Source organism: Caloenas nicobarica, chromosome 22 (assembly GCF_036013445.1).
Source record: "Caloenas nicobarica isolate bCalNic1 chromosome 22, bCalNic1.hap1, whole genome shotgun sequence".
In the NCBI taxonomy this organism is placed as follows: domain Eukaryota; kingdom Metazoa; phylum Chordata; class Aves; order Columbiformes; family Columbidae; genus Caloenas; species Caloenas nicobarica.
In genome coordinates, this window is record NC_088266.1 from 6,943,322 (window position 1) to 6,962,426 (window position 19,105).

At 49.2% G+C, this 19,105-nt stretch overlaps 1 protein-coding gene across 1 annotated transcript in view; it reads left to right on the forward strand.

Annotated features, from left to right (window-relative positions):
* The window catches only part of PRDM16 (PR/SET domain 16), a 145,491-nt gene that overhangs the window by 115,047 nt on the left and 11,339 nt on the right, over positions 1–19,105 (forward strand). The window contains exons 7-12 of the mRNA XM_065650299.1: positions 4,164–4,362; positions 6,878–7,025; positions 7,392–7,545; positions 10,055–11,456; positions 15,069–15,153; positions 18,679–18,848. Of these exons, the coding sequence (XP_065506371.1) occupies positions 4,164–4,362; positions 6,878–7,025; positions 7,392–7,545; positions 10,055–11,456; positions 15,069–15,153; positions 18,679–18,848 (2,158 nt within the window). The remainder of the gene's footprint in view (positions 1–4,163; positions 4,363–6,877; positions 7,026–7,391; positions 7,546–10,054; positions 11,457–15,068; positions 15,154–18,678; positions 18,849–19,105) is intronic.

Sequence of the window (19,105 nt, forward strand, 5' to 3'; positions counted from 1 at the left end):
CTTTTCTTTGAATGAGCAAAAAGTGCTCCTTGTTTTCCATCTTCCTCATTCTGTAGCATTTATCTGTGTCTTCCTGGTAATGTTTAGTGCTTTTGCCACGTAATTGCTTTCAAATTATACTAGGCCAACATTAAATATTTGACTTCTTAATACTTTTTACTTTCAGTAATGCTATCTTCCTGCTGCCTCGCACCCCCGTTTCGATTCTGAATTAAGAAGAAAGAAAATGCAAAATTGTTCTACACGAAGATAATTATCATAAAAATCTTTTCTCCGAACCCCAGCCAAACACAGCAGACCCCTTATCACTGCAGGAATTTTGAGTAGGGCACTTGAACTCCTTTGAGATTCAAGTCTGGTAGATTAGCATGTAGATGCCACATAATTGTGTTCCCCTTGGTTTCTCTGAAAGCTATTAGGCACTGATTTATTTTTCTGTTACATTCCTGCTTTGTCCTGAGTGTTACTGATGGAACTTAAGATAGACACATATAACCATAGATTTGACAAACAAGACATAGAGAACAGGCAGCAATTTTTTTGTAACTGGATTTTTCTTTTCTTTTTGTCCCTTCTCCCTGTGCGACACCGAAGCAGTAACCTTTTTTGAAGGGCAGTATTTTCACTTGTGGTGCTTAAAAAAAGGAGAAAACTTTAATGAGAACTTGTTTTGAAGGGCAACGTTTTTATTTTTGCTACTTAAAGAAGGAAAAAAACTTTAATGAACCTGAAGTCTGCAAACTGGGTGTCTGATATAAAGACAATAAACTGTTACCAGATCGTCTTAGTTCAGTCGTGAGCCTCCTGATGGCGACACGTGTAAGATGTGATCACAGGGCTTTTCATCGTGGTTTTGTCAGTTCTCTAATTCTTCTTTTCTTTAAACATTTCTCTTTCCAAACTCAAATATTCTGAAGCGCACGCATTTCTTATCATCCATCTTTCCTACCTGTGAAAAAGCTGTTGTGTTTGATGATGGAAGAGGAATGTCGCTGTTCCTGGAGCACGCACAAAACAGACGGGGTTTTCTTCAGTTCAGTGGCGTGCGAGGGCCGGAGCTGTAAAATCTGTGTAGCTCCGAAAGTGTTTAAATGCAAAAGCAGAAAATGCACATGCCTCAGGTGAACTGTCTGTTTTTTTTTTTAAAAGTCTGATGGGGCAGCTCCTCGGATGTGTAAACTCAGCTCTGTCGGCTTCTACCAACCGAGGAGCATGTTATATCGCGGGTGATTTGTGTGAGATTCTGCTGACAAAGGACAAGGAGAATGAGAAGCAAAGTCTCTTCTCTAACAGTTATTCCTGGGGCTATTAATGTATTTGATCTGTCTACCTGCTGTGTAATCTCACAGAGAGGACAAAGCGTGTTACTGGGGTTGATACCACAGGCAGTGCTGTACCAGCTTGGGCGCTGTGGGAGGGGATGCTTGCGAGCTGCCCATCTTCAGCCAGGTGCGTAGTAAATTATTCTTCATGGCTAGTTTTCCAAACTCCAACTGGATTTCTGGTTCCTAGAGGATAGTTTGGGTGAAATAAGATCCGATTTATCATGCAAATCTCAAACTGAAGTAGGAAGAATTTAGTGTGGATTTGCAGAAGTTTTGGTGCATTTTCTCTGAAGTCAAAAAAAAAAAAATCTGTTTCCTCCATTCCAAGTTTGAGCCTAAGAGATGCCGGGGGTTTCGCAGGAACTTCTTAACGAGGAGTGGGAAATGTTGGGTCTTCAGGGTGAATCAGGCAGGCGGAGCTTTGCCAGCGCGGTGTGCGGGTCAGGGGAGGTTTATCCTGTTAGTGCAGTCGCTGGACCAGGATTTGTTAGTGCCAGCGGCAGCCCTGAGCTCAGCCCGATGTCTGAGCCTGCGCAAACCGGCCGCGGGTCAGCCCTCGCAGAGCTGACGGGCTCGTTAATGACGAGGAGCGACGATGACGAGGTCGTTCCTCAGCCCGTGCCTGCGGTTGGGACACCCGATGCCGTCGGGTTTGTCTCTTCTCCCCCGAGTTACGGACGTGTGAAGAGGCACCTGCGCACACCGAATCGCAGCCCCCGCCCCCCCGCTTGCTGCTTCTGTGCCAAGAATCTTTTCAGTCCATAAACATGATGAAATCTTAAATTTTGCTCGGTAACGTTGTGTGCTTCATGCTGCTGGTGCAAGTCAAATGCGATAACAAGATATCTGATACTGGAATTTCTCCACCCCCCCCAGTAATAAGTAGTTTGGATTATTTTAGTGGTAGGTGATACACACTCTGCCGATACTGCTAGGTGGTTCTTTGTATCCTGGTTTCCAGGGTTCCCTCCCCAGGGACATAAAACACGTGAGGTACACATTGGTTCTATTCTACAAAACGCCAGCAGATAGAATTTCTCTAGGGAGTAGAGCGGGGCCTGATCCACTTCATAGCAATGCCAGAGTATATGATCTGCCAAAACCAGTTGAAATGGGAGAGATACGGCTATTTTCTTCCCTCGGGTCTCCTTTTTTATTCAAAATCCCTTTTCATCCCCCAAAGGAAAATGTTGACCTGCTAGGTTTTATTTCTTCTCACATCCCTCTCTTCTGCAGTCCAGGAAATCCTGCAGCATCTCTGTGTTTTATTCATCCCTTGTGCAAACAGGGTGTAGAACCACTGTACGTGCTGCTTGGATAAACAGCAAAGCTTCGCTGGTTGTGTCTCAGTGGTATTTTCTTTTCTAGCTGCGTTTGACTTTTTCCAGTTTGTGGGCATGTCGATACTTTCCGCGTAGGTGTGGAGCACTTTGGGTTTCATCTGCCCACATCGCTGCTTGTCGCAGCTGATGGGATCTGCTCTTTCTTAGTCACCGCAGAGGCAAGTCGCAAACCACAGCCTGAGTTTAGCTGGGCTGTGTCGAGAGAACCGGAGAAAGGAGATCGCTGCCCGGGTGCAGGTGGGGAATCGGCGGTCTGGGTGTGACACTGCCCGCGCTTGTGCTCGTGTCACACTTTAACAAAATTCACCCTGATTTATATAAAACACTGTTTCAGTCCTTGAAGCACAGCCTAAGCGGTTGTAACTGTGCAGAGCTTAGGACGGACAAGTGCATGGGGTATTTAAAGTGGGGGTTTGCTGGGGGGCTGCAGGTTTTGAACGGGGCTCCAGGCGCGTCCCCTCCCGCGGGGACGGATCCAGCACAGCAGCGGCTCTTGCCGCGTCTCACAGAGTATTTCCTCCCTTCCCTCTGAGCTAACGCGCTTTACCACAGTCTTTCCTTTGGAAAGTGAAGCTACCAGAAAAAGAGAATAAAACTGAATAGGAAGCAGAGCCCCGGAGGCAGAGCGCAGAGGAGGATGGGGCAACGCAGCCGCGGGGACCGAGCGGTGGCTGCAAAAGCTGCTGTTTGGAGCGGCTGTGGGTGGAGGAACCCGGAGCTTCCCGACTCCTCGCAGAGGTTGTTCTGGAAAATTTACAGCTCCGAGCTGATTGTTTGGCTTGGCACCATGGTCAGGATGCTGCCTTGTAAACTTAATAATAGCTGCCCTCTTTTTAATTTGTTTGACCTTGACTACAATAATTTATTATGTGCATTAGATTTCTTTTTTTTTCCCTAAAAAAAAAAAAAGCACAACAACAAAGAATTTGGCTCCTTTTTCTTTCTTCCACGGTGCTCTGGTTTTGAACTCGTCGGGTTTGATGGCGCTCTGAGCTGCTGCCGCTGTGTGGGACGAGTTAAGGGGATAACATTATAATAGAAAGACACTTTCTTAGAAAGGAGCTTCTCCAGGTTTGTGCTGTGGCGATTTGCTTTTCCCAGTGTCTGTCTTTATGAATGTGGTTTGTCCTTTTCTTCCCTGGCAGCCCCTTTTGAGGAAAAGCTCATTCATAATTTCAGAAAACCTCATTGCAAACAAATGCGGTGCTCCAGAAGTAGCCCCAGTATTTTGTGCATCTGCTGATTCTTGTGGGTCTCAGCAGAGGCCAGGACACAAAGAAAACAAGATCTCTCCTGGTTGTGTGATGTATTTATTTTTTTCTTAATGCCTAAAGTGAAAGCAACCTGTGGGCACAGCCCACCTTGGTTTCTCTCTGCAAATTTCCTCTTGGTTTGTGTGATAGATCCTCACAGAATATTACATCTTCTTTACATCTGTTGGGTAAAACAGACTTCTTGACCCACCAGTCAAAATCGTCTTGTGTGTCTGTTGCAGAAGAGCCCACGTTTCGCTGCGAGGACTGCGACGAGCTGTTCCAGTCCAAGCTGGACCTGCGGCGGCACAAGAAATACGCCTGCAGCGCCGTGGGCTCCCTGTACGAGAGCCTGAGCGAGGACATCAAGCAGGAGGGACTCGGCGATGGGCAGGTCTACGAGTGCAAGGACTGCGAGAGGATGTTCCCCAACAAATACAGGTACCGGGAGACCCCAGACCCGCCCCGGCCCGGTTGCTCCTGCACGGTCCTGGCTGGGACGGGGAGATGTGGGGCCAGGGTGGGAGCTGGGACGGCTGCGGGGATTGCCCTTCCCTTTGTCCGCAGGGCTCAGGAAAGTCCTTTTTACGTTCCTCCAGTGTCATTAGCTATGGGGCGGCATTTTGTTCCTCTTTGGTTTCACAGACTGTGATGCTTTTCGTTATCCACTGGTAGAGGCACCCACAGATTATTGGCAATATCAAGTTTAAATGGTTGTTTTCTGAATTGCCTGTGACTTCTTCAGGGCTGTGACAGGCGGATAGTGGCTGCGTTGCCTTCTAGAGCATTGGTCCCAAATATTTTGGTTGGGGATTCTTTAAGCAAATAATATGAAGTCATTTTTTTGTCAGGGGAAAGACAGAGACAGCAACATCCCCATTCAGTGTACCGTGCACTGATGGATCGTGTGGACCTGGAGAGAATGTCCATATCTACCCCACCCCATCAATCTGCTGCATTTTATGTACTGAGAAAGCCAGTAAAACACGGAATCTATATGGCCAGCATACCTAGATGGTCTTATAATTTTTCAGAAGTTAATACAGATCAAATCAAGAGTGCCACTGGGGAACCGAAATTGAGCATTTAGCAGCTGACTAAATAAATAAATGTTTTGCTAATCCCAGTAGGTACTTGCCTCTAAACAGCATATTAGTTTGTCCATATTTGCTCTAAATAAACTCATAAATCACAGTTAACAGGAACCTATTTTTGTATATGTATATGAAAGGTATATATTTCTTTGTATGTGTAAAAAAATTTGTAATGCTAAGAACACCGTTTCTTCAGTGAAACGAATATTGCTTCTTTAAAATGAGTGGATCGGCAGTTTATGAGGGGCATGTGTGTGAATATTAATTATGTGAGTCGAAGGCAGAGGAGGCTCTTTGGGGAACAGGAGGCCGGTGGCTGCTGAGACCCGGGGGAGATGCCGGGGGCGCAGTCCCACCGAGCCCACTGGTGATGACCCCACCTTCCGCGGGGCTGCCCGTGTTCCTGGGCCACCGAATGCCCGCGGGCCACCAAGATTCCAGCGCGGGTCAAGTGTCGGTGCAGTTAGTCTTTATCCTGGGGGTTTCGCAGGACCCCGTGCCAGGCCCTTTCTGCTCCATGCGGGGATGCTGGTTGTCACACAGTGTCCCCGCGGGCGTCTGAAGGGAGTGAGAGCAGCACAGCCCCGAGGACAATGTGGAGGCTGAGTCGATTCCTGGGTTTCTGAATCCCTCTGGCTCCGTGGAAATGCCCAGGAGTTACCTGCTGCAGAGGTGTCCTGTAGCAGTTAGTGAAGACTGGCAGGGTTTTCCAGTAGTCTTGCGTTTTAATGTTCCTATTAAAAATATAGCTGTGCTTTAAAGTTCCATAGGAATGGTTTAATATCAATCTGTAGGGGATTTCAGGCAGCAGCAGATTTCACATAAGTTTGTCAGAATTCACAGTAAGAGAGTTCATAACTCGATTAAACTCCACCGAAGGCAGCGAAGGATGCAGAACTTCCTTTGTTTCCGAGGGCTGGCCTGGGAGGTGCAGCACTTCCAGCGCCCGTGGTACGTTTTACAGCACTCGGTCTTCAGCGGGGTGGTTTCCAGGCTCCGAACCTGCCTCGCTGCCAGCGGCGGTGCCGTCCCTCGGTGTCCCCGCGGGCTGGGTGGCCCCAGAGCGCTGCGGGCTGAGCGCGGGGACAGTGGGTGGGCACAGGGAAGGAGAGCACCCCGTTCTCTCTCTGAAAAGCCGTCGCTGCCCTGGCCCCGCTCCAGAAGCCGCTTTGCTTCGCCATCATCATCCTCCTGGCCTGGGAGAAGCTGCCAACTGGCAGAAGTCAAAATTGCCGAGTTAAGTAATAAAAGATGTCTGACATTTAGAAGTGAAATGTGTTTGCACCTTATCACGTTTCTTTCCAATGTTAAGTTGCTGTGTTCTGGGAAGCCGTGGGCTTTGTGCCCATGAAAACGGCAACGTGATAGTCTCAGCAGCAACAGCTAATATCTTGTCTTTCCCTGCGGGGATGCCACAGGAGTCTTGGGCACAAAGTGCTCATTTTTCCCTTCAGGAACCTGCAGGGTCAGGTCTGGTTTTACCTTCTTTTCCCCCTTGTAAACAGACTCAGGTTTTTAATAAGAAATATCATAAAACACAGCAACGTTTTGAGACAGAATAAGGCAGTGAAATAAATGCCAAAAACCGAAACGGTATTTGCGTCTCGCTGCCCCTCTCATGGTCGATGTGCCGCTCACCTGCTTTTCACAGCGAGTCCTGGGCAGCGGCGGCGAGGCCTGGAAACCCCCCGGGCTCGCGGCCGTTTCTCTGTCGCCGTCTATAATCTTCTCTCTGGGTTTCAAACCTCGCTGACGCGGGGCAGGAGCCCTGCGGTGGTGCGTGCCGTGATGGCGCGTGCCGCGCGTGCGCCGCGTCCCTGGTGCCCGGTTCGGCTGGCTCAGCCCGTGTCTCTGTCCGCCAGCCTGGAGCAGCACATGGTGATCCACACCGAGGAGCGCGAGTACAAGTGCGACCAGTGTCCCAAGGCTTTCAACTGGAAATCCAACCTGATTCGGCACCAAATGTCTCACGACAGCGGGAAACGGTTTGAATGTGAAAACTGTGTTAAGGTACGGGGCAGGAGGCGGGGACCGCGAGCGGCTTTGCCGGGGCCGGGGCGCGGGGACCTGGGGAAGGGGCGCAGGGGACGGGTGACCCACACCAGCATGGTCTGGTGGCCTGGCCGTGACGTGGAGCGCGGTGACACAGGGACAGCTCAGTGTGGCTGCGGAGCTCAGCCTCGCCCCGAGGAACGCGCCTTTGGGTGCTGGAACATCTCCCGGGGCGGCAGGTGACATTGCGCAGGAGGGGAACACCCGCCCTCCCAATGCCAGGAGCGGTGGTGGCAACAAACGGCAAAATTCACCAAGCTTTTCACGTACACGCTCTTCGCCCTGCCGCCCTGTGTCCCCCCCTCAAGGCGTTTTCTCTCCCAGGTGTTTACGGACCCCAGCAACCTGCAGCGGCACATCCGATCGCAGCACGTGGGCGCGCGGGCGCACGCCTGCCCGGACTGCGGCAAGACCTTCGCCACCTCGTCCGGCCTCAAGCAGCACAAGCACATCCACAGCACCGTCAAACCTTTCATATGTAAGTTGTCCTGTAACTGCACGGATCCTGCGGGGCCCCCGGTTCGAGCTGCCCCTCTGTGAGCAGCCGCAGTCATTTCATAGGTCAGAGCACAAGATGAAATTCCACAGCCTTTTTTTTTTCTTTTTTATTTTTTTTTTGCGTGCTCCCTGTTTTTTCAGTAAACATTCGTGGCAGTTTTTGACTTTCTTGACGAGCTAAAAGCTGAGTCTCTCACCAGTCCTAGCGATGCCATTTGCTCGTATCTTTTCTTCCTCTCATCTTTTTTTTTTCCTTAATAATTTTTGAGCGTTCATGTTGGTGACATAAATAAATAGCTGACACAGCCTGATCGAAATGTTTTTCAGGGGTGCCTCAAATCCTGTAGCTGTAGTAAAGAATTTGGAATAGTCACAGACACGAGAAGAATGTGGTTTTTAGAAAGAGATTTTTTCCTTCTTTATTTACTGCATGTTTCATCTAGGTAATGCTTGGGAGCCGAATAAATAGCAGATTAACTGTGTCCTCAGTGCTCTCTTTAGTGCAGTATTTCCACAAGGGCCTTTTCCCCCGAGAGCCGTTCGTCTCATCCCTTGTCATTCTCAGGGTTGTATATTTTTTTAATTGACACAGCACCTATTGGATTTTGATAACTGTGCAGAAAAGTGGCTCGTGTCACAACAAAGCTCCCGGAACTTTAGGGGCTCCTTCCCGACGCCCCTCAGCCAGCGCTGTTCAAGCACAGAATGGGATCTGTGTTTGATTCCGGGCTTTGATGTTACGGTAGGGAAGCCACTGAACCCACTTCTGCCTTTTTTTCCCCTATTGCTGTAATGGGAACAGTATGCAGGAGTATCCTGGGAGACTCGTTTCATTAATGTGCTCTGAGATAATCAGATGGGTGTCAGTGGAGGAAGAAAAAATACTCTTATTGCTCATTTTGATGCAATCCTTCATTAGATGACGGGCACATGAAAGAGATAATTTGGATCTCATAGCATTGCCACAGTGAGATGAATGATTTCTTCTCATAATCTCCTCACTCTCACCTCATAAGAATTAGGGGTTGTCAGTCTAGATCAGTGTGCAGAGCAACGCGAGGCGGATTCCGCCGAGTTCAGATGTGCCAGGCGGAGTCACATGCGTGGGGATGGAACCCATTAGCGGGGGATGAGGAGGACGCGCTGCGACGCTTTTCTCTCCTGTTCCACGAAGAAGAGTTTGCGCATGTGTTTGGTTGGTTTTTACACCACAATACTTGGCTTTAAAAAAATCCCCAAACTGTAACTTTATAACCACGGAACACAGAACAGCAAGTACACGCAGAGTTATTAAATCATTGTATAACCGGAGACTTAAACAAAAATTTTCCATTTTTCCTTATTTTAGGATGATGATGCGAGTCCTCATACCTGTCACGCTTTTCTTTAGAGAATTTTGTTAAGTTTTAATAATCTTTGCTTGGAATTTCAAGGGACTTCCCCTTATATTTTCAGAGCTGCCAGTGAAATATTCTCCTGGCAGTCGTTTGATACGCAAGCACTGATGTAAATTCTAAAGATTTAGGAAAAATAAAGGGAAAGTCACACTTGCATGTAGCTGTCAGTAAAAGGCAGGAGGGAGGGATGGAGGGAGGGCGGCTTCGTCGGGAGCGGGAGGACGGGGTGTCAGGAGAGCCCGGGTTTGGGTGAACAACACACCTTCCCTCTCTTTGTCTCACTTTCCCTGTTTACAAAATGGTGATAACAGCAATTCTCCCGAGAAAGAACTGTGTGAATTCACTAAGCAGCAGAATTTATTCCTATGTTGAAAGAGGCATCAGATAATAAAAAGTTACAGCGTTTTGATATATAGAAAAGTTTGGGTGGGATTTTTTTCTTACTTTGCCCTGTTCCTTCCACACCAGCAAAGTCCGTAGGTGAAAGAGGTCATTAAAAAATCACGTTTTGAGAGCTTGGTATTTACAGGTTGTTAAAGAAAACATTGATGTAGCATTAACGTAGCATTGCTAAGGTGTCTTAATAATTTAATACACACAAGATCTCACCCTGCTTCTATTTGAACTGAGGCCTGGCTGGCAAAGTATTTATAGGACATCCCTACGGAGTGGTTGCTTGCTATTAATGGCATTAAAGAAAGGGTGGATTTGATTAAATGAGGCAAGGTTCTCCCTTCAGCCTTCAATACTTCCTGCCATGCCAGGACTACGGGGAAAGCAAATCAAATAAATAGATATTAGCGTTGAAACGCATCATTATCTTTATTGAAAATTAAAAAAAAATGTTAGAGCAGGAGTACAACATCCCGTCAGACTTCTGTAGAGAGTTGCTTGTTGAGGGGTTCTCTAGTAAGGAGGTGTATTGAAGGGCAAATGCGTTATTATTGTACTTTTTGCCTCTTTTCTTCTGTCTGTGGGGAAAGGGGCTGGCGGGGGCCGGGAGGGGGCGGCTGGAGAAGCTCCTCACGCCCCCCCGGCCAGTTCCTGGTAATTTCATATCGCTTTTGCTGTTGGTTTCTGTTGACGCTTTAGGTGAGGTCTGTCACAAGTCCTACACGCAGTTCTCCAACCTGTGCCGGCACAAGCGGATGCACGCGGACTGCCGCACGCAGATCAAGTGCAAGGACTGCGGGCAGATGTTCAGCACTACCTCCTCCCTCAACAAGCACCGCCGCTTCTGCGAGGGCAAGAACCATTACAGCCCCGCCGGGATCTTCGCTCCCGGCCTCCCCCTCACGCCCACCTCCATGATGGACAAATCCAAGCCCTCTCCCAACCTCAACCACGCCAGCCTGGGGTTTAATGATTATTTCCCGTCCCGCCCGCACCCGGGGGGTCTTCCGTTCTCCCCCGCGCCCCCGGCCTTCCCGGCCCTCACCCCGGGCTTCCCGGGGATTTTCCCACCGTCTCTGTACCCCAGGCCCCCCTTGTTACCACCCACACAACTGCTCAAGAGTCCCCTCAACCACACTCCGGACGCAAAGCTTCCCAGCCCCCTCGGCAACCCGGCGCTTCCCCTCCTCTCCGCGGTGAGCAACAGCAACCAGGCCGCTGCGGGAGAGGAGAAGTGCGAGAGCAGCCTGGAAAACTCCTACCTGGAGAAGCTAAAAGCCAGGAACAGTGACATGTCCGACGGCAGCGACTTTGAGGATGTCAACACAACCACGGGCACAGATCTGGACACCACCACTGGCACCGGTTCGGACCTGGACAGCGATGCAGAGAGTGACAGGGACAAAACGAAAGATAAGAGCAAACCAATGGAGAGCAAGCCAGATTTTGTCAGCAGCTCTGTGTCCGCAAGCTCCACCAACAACACGAGTGAGATCCCTCTCTTCTATTCTCAGCATTCCTTCTTTCCTCCCCCCGAAGAGCACCTGCTGCCGGCCACGGGAGCAGCTAATGACTCTATTAAAGCTATTGCCTCCATTGCAGAAAAATATTTTGGGCCTGGCTTTATGGGGATGCAAGAGAAAAAGATGGGTTCGCTCCCCTATCATTCCATGTTCCCTTTTCAGTTCCTCCCCAATTTCCCCCATTCTCTCTATCCTTTCGCGGAGCGGACCCTCAATCACAACTTGCTGGTCAAGGCAGAACCAAAGTCACCCAGGGACCTCCACAAAGTGGGCAGCACCAGCTCCGAGTCGCCCTTCGATCTCACCACAAAGCCAAAAGAGATTAAGCCAATCTTGCCGCCACCCAAGGTCCTGCCAGCCCCGTCCTCGGGGGAGGAACAGCCGCTGGATCTGAGCATCGGCAACCGCATCCGAGCCAGTCAGAACGGAGGAAGAGAGCCACGGAAAAACCACATTTATGGGGAAAGGAAGCTGATGGCAAGTGAAGTCTTACCCAAGATTTCCCAGTCTCAACTGCCTCAGCAGCCATCCCTGCATTACGCTAAGCCATCACCCTTTTTCATGGACCCCATATACAGGTATTAACATACCCTGCCTTAAGCGTTTCCCTAACGAGCTCATTTCCTAGCCGGCCTCGCAACTTAAGGCAGATCAGGATGTAGGTTGTTTAGAAGGCGCAGCACAAGTCTGCTGCAGCTGGTCGTCCCGCTCTCTGTCACAGCAACTTGAATTTTCTGAATCGAAAGGGCTGAATAATTGAAAGGAGTGCTCGTAATCAATAGGTATAAGAACACATCCTTATCTTGATAAGAAACTTGACCTATCTAAGGACTCTCCCACGAGCCAATGCTAAGATGGCACTTGTGCTGGGAAAATTCCAGAGGTTTGATCTGATAGGCATGTGGAGTTCGGCTGCTGGGAGTGAGTCAGGAGCCCCGGGAAGCGCTGCGCGATGGCCTTTTGTGCCGCTTCACCTTGCTTCCTCCTCACCCCCCGTTTGCTTTCTGATTCTGTTTTCTTAGAGTTTTTCAGTTCATAGGAAGAGCCGTTGTGGACTCAGCCTTTTCAAGTGTTTTTAAGTCTCGAGTAACAAGTACTGTGTAAATACATGGTAACGTGTTATTATCTGGATCTCTCCCAGATAGGTTTCTTGCAAACTCAACTTTCTTAGGAGATAACAAGGGGTGTCTAGTTTCTCTTGAAACGGCTGGTTTTTGAGGAAGGCCGGATTCGTTATGTCATGCCTAGAATAAGCTGAACGTGGAAGGCATGTGTAAAGCAGACGGGATGAAGTTATCCAAATGCCAGTTACACTCCCAGAAGGAATGAATTCAGAAGATGATGTATGGGGCAGACTTGAGCCTTTTGTTGGTTTAGAGCTATTTATAAAACCTCTTTCTAAATGAAAAGTGGTTTTAAGTGGGGGTACCAGTTTGCGTATTACCCGTCTGGGCGCTGGCACTGCCCTTGTTCTCCTCCTGTATTTGTCACACAGCAAATACCGTTTGCTTCTTTCTAGCAAAGTCCAGTGAAAAGAGATGTCCCAAACCAGCTTGATTTAGCCATTAACGTGGCAATTAATTCTCCCTGAGGACAGGATGCTTCATCCATCTCAGTCCCTGGGCTTGGCCCCAGGGCTCCTGGACTCTGTTGGATTGAGCAGCCGGTTCCTGGCAGCGGGTGGTTTGCTCTCGGGGTCCGGAGCGTGCCCGGGGCTGCGGCGCGAGCCCTGCTGTGATCCCCGTCCGGGACGTGCCGCTGGAGCCCCTGTTTTCCTGGGGCTGGACAGACTCACAGACACCGCGGAGCGATCGTGTCAGCACTGGGACCGGGTCGCCCGGGTGTTCAAAGGGCTGCGAACGACAACCGGGCTGGAAACACGGGCTGGGAGAACAGCACCTATGTCACTGCCCTGCTGCCGTTGTACGGGTGATAACTGTGGGAAAAAATGATGTCAGTGTCTAGCCAGGCCAAGGAGCTGTCAGCCGGGAGGAGGATTAGCGAGCCCGCGTTGTTGCTGTTGAGAAAGCGTCTCTCGCTGTGCCAGCACGCTCGGGGCTGATGCTGTTCCTCGCTGACACGCTCCCATCTGCGATGGAAACGGCCACATCACAGCCCGGGACACGTACGTGTTCCGTCTGGGACCCACCGTGCCCATCTCCCCCCGCAAGAATCAGTGGTGATGTATACAGTCCGGTAGTTATTTTTGTAGAAAGCACTTCTGGAAAAAAGTAAATAAATGGGATAGACAGGCAAAATCTTGGAGTTAGCGTAGGATCCTGCCACCTCTGGGCATTCTCAGTAGGAATGTTAAAATAACATGGGCTGAAAAAGCCATTGCCAATTAAAATAGCAGCCTCGGGAAAACCGTAAAGGTCCAGAAGACAGATGGAAGTGGAGGATGGGGGCATCGTTTGTTGCATTCCATGGGATGCATATAGTTTTAGTAATATATTAAAATAGAAAGTCAGTGGTGGAGTCGCTTGTGAATCAGACTTCTGATGTAATGAGCTAAACAGCAGAGCTTCCAAGTCCCAGCTTAAAAAATATGGAAATATTTTGTTTCTAAACTTCTCTTTATCAGACTCTCTCACATCATTTGGCTCCTTCGTTTTTCTCCCAAAGGCCACTTAAATCCTTGACATTTTCTCCTGGTGATCTAATACAACGCAGCCAGACAGCCCGCAATCAGTGCAGCTTTTAGCTCAGCCCTGCGAAGGTAATGTTCTCAGGCACAGGGCTGAAAAGCAGCTTAATCCTCTGCTCGCTGCGGAATTCGGCTCTGACGAGGACCTTTGTGCGTCGTGTTCTCATCACCTGACGTGGGGAGGTGGCGAAGCCGCGTGAAACGCTGCGGTTCCCCGAGGTTTTGGGTTCCTGGTGCCAAGAGCCGGGGCTGCCACGGTCAGGGGCTTTTCCCTGGTTGATTCCAGCCCCTCGCAGAGGGTAAAACCTCCCTGGTCGGGGTGTTCCTCGCTGCGGTTTTGCTGTTTTACCTTGTGCCGGGGAAAAACTTCTCACGTATTGTTTTACAGATTGTTGTTTTTCTGAAAACTCATGCCCGTAAAAAACAAGTGCCTTCCAAAGCATCGTAATTATGGCTGCATTTCAAATCCAGCTCTTCTCTTTTCTTCTACCTAAGAAAAATTAAATGCAGATTAAATACAGTTCGCTAAATAGCGCTCTGCATGACTCTTCTTTTAAACTCTTTGGTAATTTGATCCACACACCAATCAGCTGAAATGCAGCAAAATAATTTGCTCTCATTTATGCTGGACTAATGTTGTTAAAATTACTCTTACTATGGGATTTCTGCTGGTTTAGCTGAGATGGACTCAATTCCAGTAATTTAAAGATGCAGCTGCATTTGTTGGAGTTACTTTCATAGCACTTTTTTTCCTGTAGAGGATGTTTCAGTTTCTCTTTTTGGGTGATCTCACATGACAGCTTCCCTGCAAGTAGAATCTTTTGCGAAAGCAAGGCCAGTATTTTCTAAAAAAGAACCTAACTTTAGGATCGTTTCTGCATCATAAGGTGCTTAAGCAAGGAATATTTGAGTAGGCCGAAGTGATATCAGAAGAACTCCTGTTCCTAAGTCACTTCAGAAACCTCCCACCCGTTCCTAACTTTTTAAATTGTTGTCTGCATACACTTGCCAACTAAACTCGATGCATATTATATCTCAGCAGCAAGGGAGGAAATAAATATGAAACACCTAATGTTTTCAGCACGCTTGGGGCTGCGCAGTCTGGCCCAGTGTGAACTCTTAAGGCAAACTCTCAAAGACAATTTTTTTCCATGCAGTGGCTGCCTGCTGTGGACTCTCGAGCTTTTCCCACTTAAACGTTGCTTTTGCTGTAAATGTGATTTTTTTCATGACATTTCACAACAACAGAGACTTATAAACCACTATAGTGGGGGCATGAGTTCTCACAAGGAAAGATCAAAATGTTTTCTTAGTCATCAGTCCGCTGGCTAAAAAAACATTGCCCAAAGGAGGGGCCCTGTTTTCCTATCGTTCCCAGTGCCTTTTTTGGGGTGACGTGGGTCATAATTTGTAGTATCCAGTAGAAGCGGGACAAAGACGTTGGTGTCGGTAGGGGAATAGCCTCCCGTGTGTGACTGAAGCCCCTCCGGCAGCGGTTTGGCTGTGTGTTGGGGTACGTAACCCTCTTGTTGTTGTCCAGCAGGGTGGAGAAGCGGAAGGTGACAGACCCTGTGGGTGCCCTCAAGGAGAAGTACCTGCGACCCTCCCCGCTGCTTTTTCACCCCCAGGTAAAAGCGGGGAAGTTGTAACGCGGTGTTGGTTGAATGCCGAGAAGTTTGAGATGGAGCTGGTGCAAACAGGTCACTTGGATCAGACCCGTTCTCGTCCAAGGGCCTGACCGGACGCTCCACTGTTTTCCACCAGTCACTGCAAATGCTTTTTCCATGCTGGCCGTGAGGATGGCGGTGGCTGTGCCTTGCTGTTCCCTTCACATTAGCAGAACAGGGATGAGGACTGGACAACTCAGGTCATCTGCCACCCCTTTCACACGCCAGAACGCCTGCAAACCGTTTCCGTTGGGAACACCCCGTGCCATCATTGGCAGTGGTGCAAAGTGGAGAGACCCCCCCAGCATCCGAGCGGGACCGTTCGGTACCTGCCCGACTCTCCCTTACATCTTCTGGGGAGTGCGAGAGCGCAGGGCGGTGAGGACGGGGGTTCAGTTCTGCCTGCGCTGGCAGGTGGTGGGTCACCTATGGAGAAGGTGTGTTCTCTCCCACAGGCGGTGCTGCTCTTGCCCTCTGGCCTCCTCGCTCCACAACGATGCCGCAGCAGTTGTGCCGCAGGCTGCCCGACGTCCCTGCGGTGTCACCCGCTCTCCTCCGCCCCTGCTGCCCTGAGCACACGCTGGGCTCTGTGCTCCTTATTGTGCTCTCCTTTATATTCACATGCATTGTTCTCCTCTGATAGTGTTTCCCACCTTAGATAAATAACTTGCAGGTTTGTGAAAGCTGGATCCTGGTTGCTTTCACAGCTAAACTTAGTTCCCTCATTGTTTCGCATCAGCCTCAGAGTTTGGTTAATAACTTCCCCCGATTTTTCCTTCATCCAGGCTGGATAATGGTGACAGGCTGGCCAGGAACATCCTGTGTTTGTGTGACTTAGAATAGTGGGGATATCTGCCTGTAAAGAATCTGATAGCAGGGAGGAGCTAGTGTGGCAAAGCAACCCAACGAGACGACGAGAAACGTCCAGACGCTGAGCGGGAGCAAGGATTGGGTGGAAGGTTATTAACATTGTTCCCGAAACCCTGACCACGTCCTCTTCCCATGGCAATGAAAAGATGTGGAAGGTCTGGTTATCTCTAATAGCTTGTCACACAGAATAGCCTAAAATTTATAATCACGCGAGCCCGAAACTTCCTGATAACTCGTTTTTAATAAAGCGGGTTGTTGTGTCGAGATCGCTCGATCTGGAGAGTGGCTGTTCCCATGCTATGTCATCAGTCAGGTATTTCAGGTGTGGTGAGCCAAGACAGGTCATTTGTTCAAGAATGTCAGATTTTTACTGCCAGATCCCCATCTAATATTATCCTGGATCTTTTTCTAAGAAATCTTCTTTTCAAGGGCTCCTGTTTCCGTCTTCTTCATTAAGACCGACGTCCACATCCCAGGTCAGTTAGACCATGCTCTGCGTGCATTTCGCTGCGAGCACAAGTCTGGTCTCAGCCTTTTCTTCCGTCAGTAATTCCCCAGCTCTCACAGAGGGCCCTGAGTGGGATGTGATTAAGCCAGATAAAGGCTGAGCATTCGGAAGATGCTTTCTCTCTCAAACTGAATTTCGGGCAACTTTTATTTCTTAGCCAGTCATTGACAGTAGTTTCTCTGCTCCCATGGAAGTTATTCTTACATTGTCTATTTTAAATGAAACTCTGGACAACATAAATAAATGGTGTAACTTTTTGATAACTTAATGGAAAACCTTTCCTCACCTGTTAAGTTTCTTTTCTTCTCCCCTTCTTTTTTATTATAACCAGGCAGTTGTTCCCTAAATAGCAAAGTGCCTTTACCACTGGAGAGGCTGTGGCCGGTGTTTAGAATTTTAAAATAAGCCTACGGCTATCAAGCCAGCAAACATCTCTGACTAAGTGCCTAAAGAACAGGGCACAACAAAAGATATCTCCAGGTACTCCGGCGAAGGGCTGAGTGGCACAGCTCTGAAAGATCCGGATAGCATTTTAACGTGATGGTTTTGTTACATGACTGGCAGCTGGGGCAGAGCTTTTGCTGTAAATGATCAAGTAACCTTTTCAAGTGGCTGGCGCTAAGTATTACTTACTATTTATCATGGGCTGGGAGCCTCCAACTAAGGGGCCGTGGATCTATTATCGAGAAATGGGTTTTACTACTCCTCTTTTTTACAGCTTATGAATGGTTGTCAGCCTTCCACAATGTATTCTTTGGTGATTAAGACAACTTTTTTTTTTTTTTATAGTCATACATTTTAAACAATATCTTGGCTCTCTCTCCCCGCCCCGAGCCCAGTTTAATAAAGTGTAAACGTGCAAAAGGTCAGCCCTTCCTGTACAATAGAGCATCTAGATGTGATCTATGGCTTCCTACCGCCTTCCGCCCGCTGTCCCGCTCGGGCTCTCCCGCCCGTGTCAGCTGAGAGGAGGCAGCTTTATTGCCGCCTTGTTTGTTTTATCCGTGTTTTCTGCTCGGTGTCTTGATAGTGCTCTCGAGAGCGCATAAAACTGAGCGCTGGAGATGTCAGCCTCGTCCTCTGAACTGCGTCTCTCTCTTGGATTTGGATTTCCTGTTTTGCTTTAATGAAAGCAAAAGCGCTTTTCGTTAGGTAGGATTTTTACGCAAAGCCTTTTTGTGCGTGCAGGCTGGCTCTTTTCTTGCCTTTTTAGCTTTCCCCTCCTCCTGTCTCTCAAGGTTTTCTCCCTCTTTCTGGTGTGGCATTTCATCCGGTGTTTATGTGAGGATGTGGCCATTGCTGAGACACAAACTAAAGCTGATACGGGCTTCCAGCAACATTTCACGTGGCATCTCATCCCTGGGCCTGTACGAGTGCCGCCCCATCCCAGCGGCTCCCCACGTGTAGGTCCTGGTGCTCCCGCCCGTAACTCATCCCGCCACAGCTCACGTTTGGACTGGAATCCGGGGGGCGCAGCCATCTCCCACCCATCCTTCCATCACCTTTACTGGCTTCTGAGCCCTTCTCGCACAGAACTGAAGTGTTGGGCTCTTTGCTGGGCAAGCTCTCTGTGGCCTGTCTCCATCCTGGGGCTGGTCCGAGCTCTCCCAGCCCCAGCCTCTCCTCCCCCTGCGCCCGCGCTGGATCAGAAATCAAACCTCCTCGCTTGCCAGGACTTTGGGTTGAGTCTGAGAAGAGGGTTTGGGTGGCGAGTTTGACACCCAGCAGTTGACCCTGGTGTCTAATTTCAGTGTCATCCCTGGAAAGAGGGAAGCCAAAAGTGTTCTGAGATAACTTTTAATCTAAAATGCTGAAAGTAAGCGCACGCACATTGCAAAAGGTGAGCAAGCGCCTGATTTCTGAGATCTGATGCCTAGGGCATGGCTTGTATCTTTTCTGATTTCTCTGAGCCCAGTACAACTATTTTTCTCTTTCCTGGCTGGATTCAGTGGCTCCGTTTCACGCTGTGCAACCAGCTTCTGGGAGTGAGAGCAAACACCAGCAACAGGCTCTGCCCAGCATCCTGGCGCTAAAAGACATGTTTTATGCATCAGATACTGTTCTTCCTGTGGATTTTTGTGACACAAGGTCTTGCCTTGTGCTTGCAGATGTCAGCCATAGAAACGATGACGGAGAAACTGGAGAGTTTTGCAGCCATGAAGGCAGACAGTGGCACGTCCCTGCAGCCCCTTCCCCATCACCCCTTCAGCTTCCGATCGCCGCCGCCCACGCTGTCGGATCCCATCCTGCGCAAGGGCAAGGAGCGCTACACCTGCAGGTGAGGGGCTGGGGGCGGACGTCACCCGTGTGGGGACACTGCGTCACCACGGGCACGGAACAGAGCAGCTTCACACGGACGTGGAAAGAGAAAACAGAATTAGAACAGAGCCATTCTCATGACTAATTCACTCTGAAATAGCTTGTTTTGTCTGGTAGAAAATCAGCGTCTTCTATTTTCTTTGTAATTCTTTAATAACCTCGAGAGCAGATCTGGAGATTCTCAAGCAAATAGAATCCTCCAAGCCAAGTCTCTCG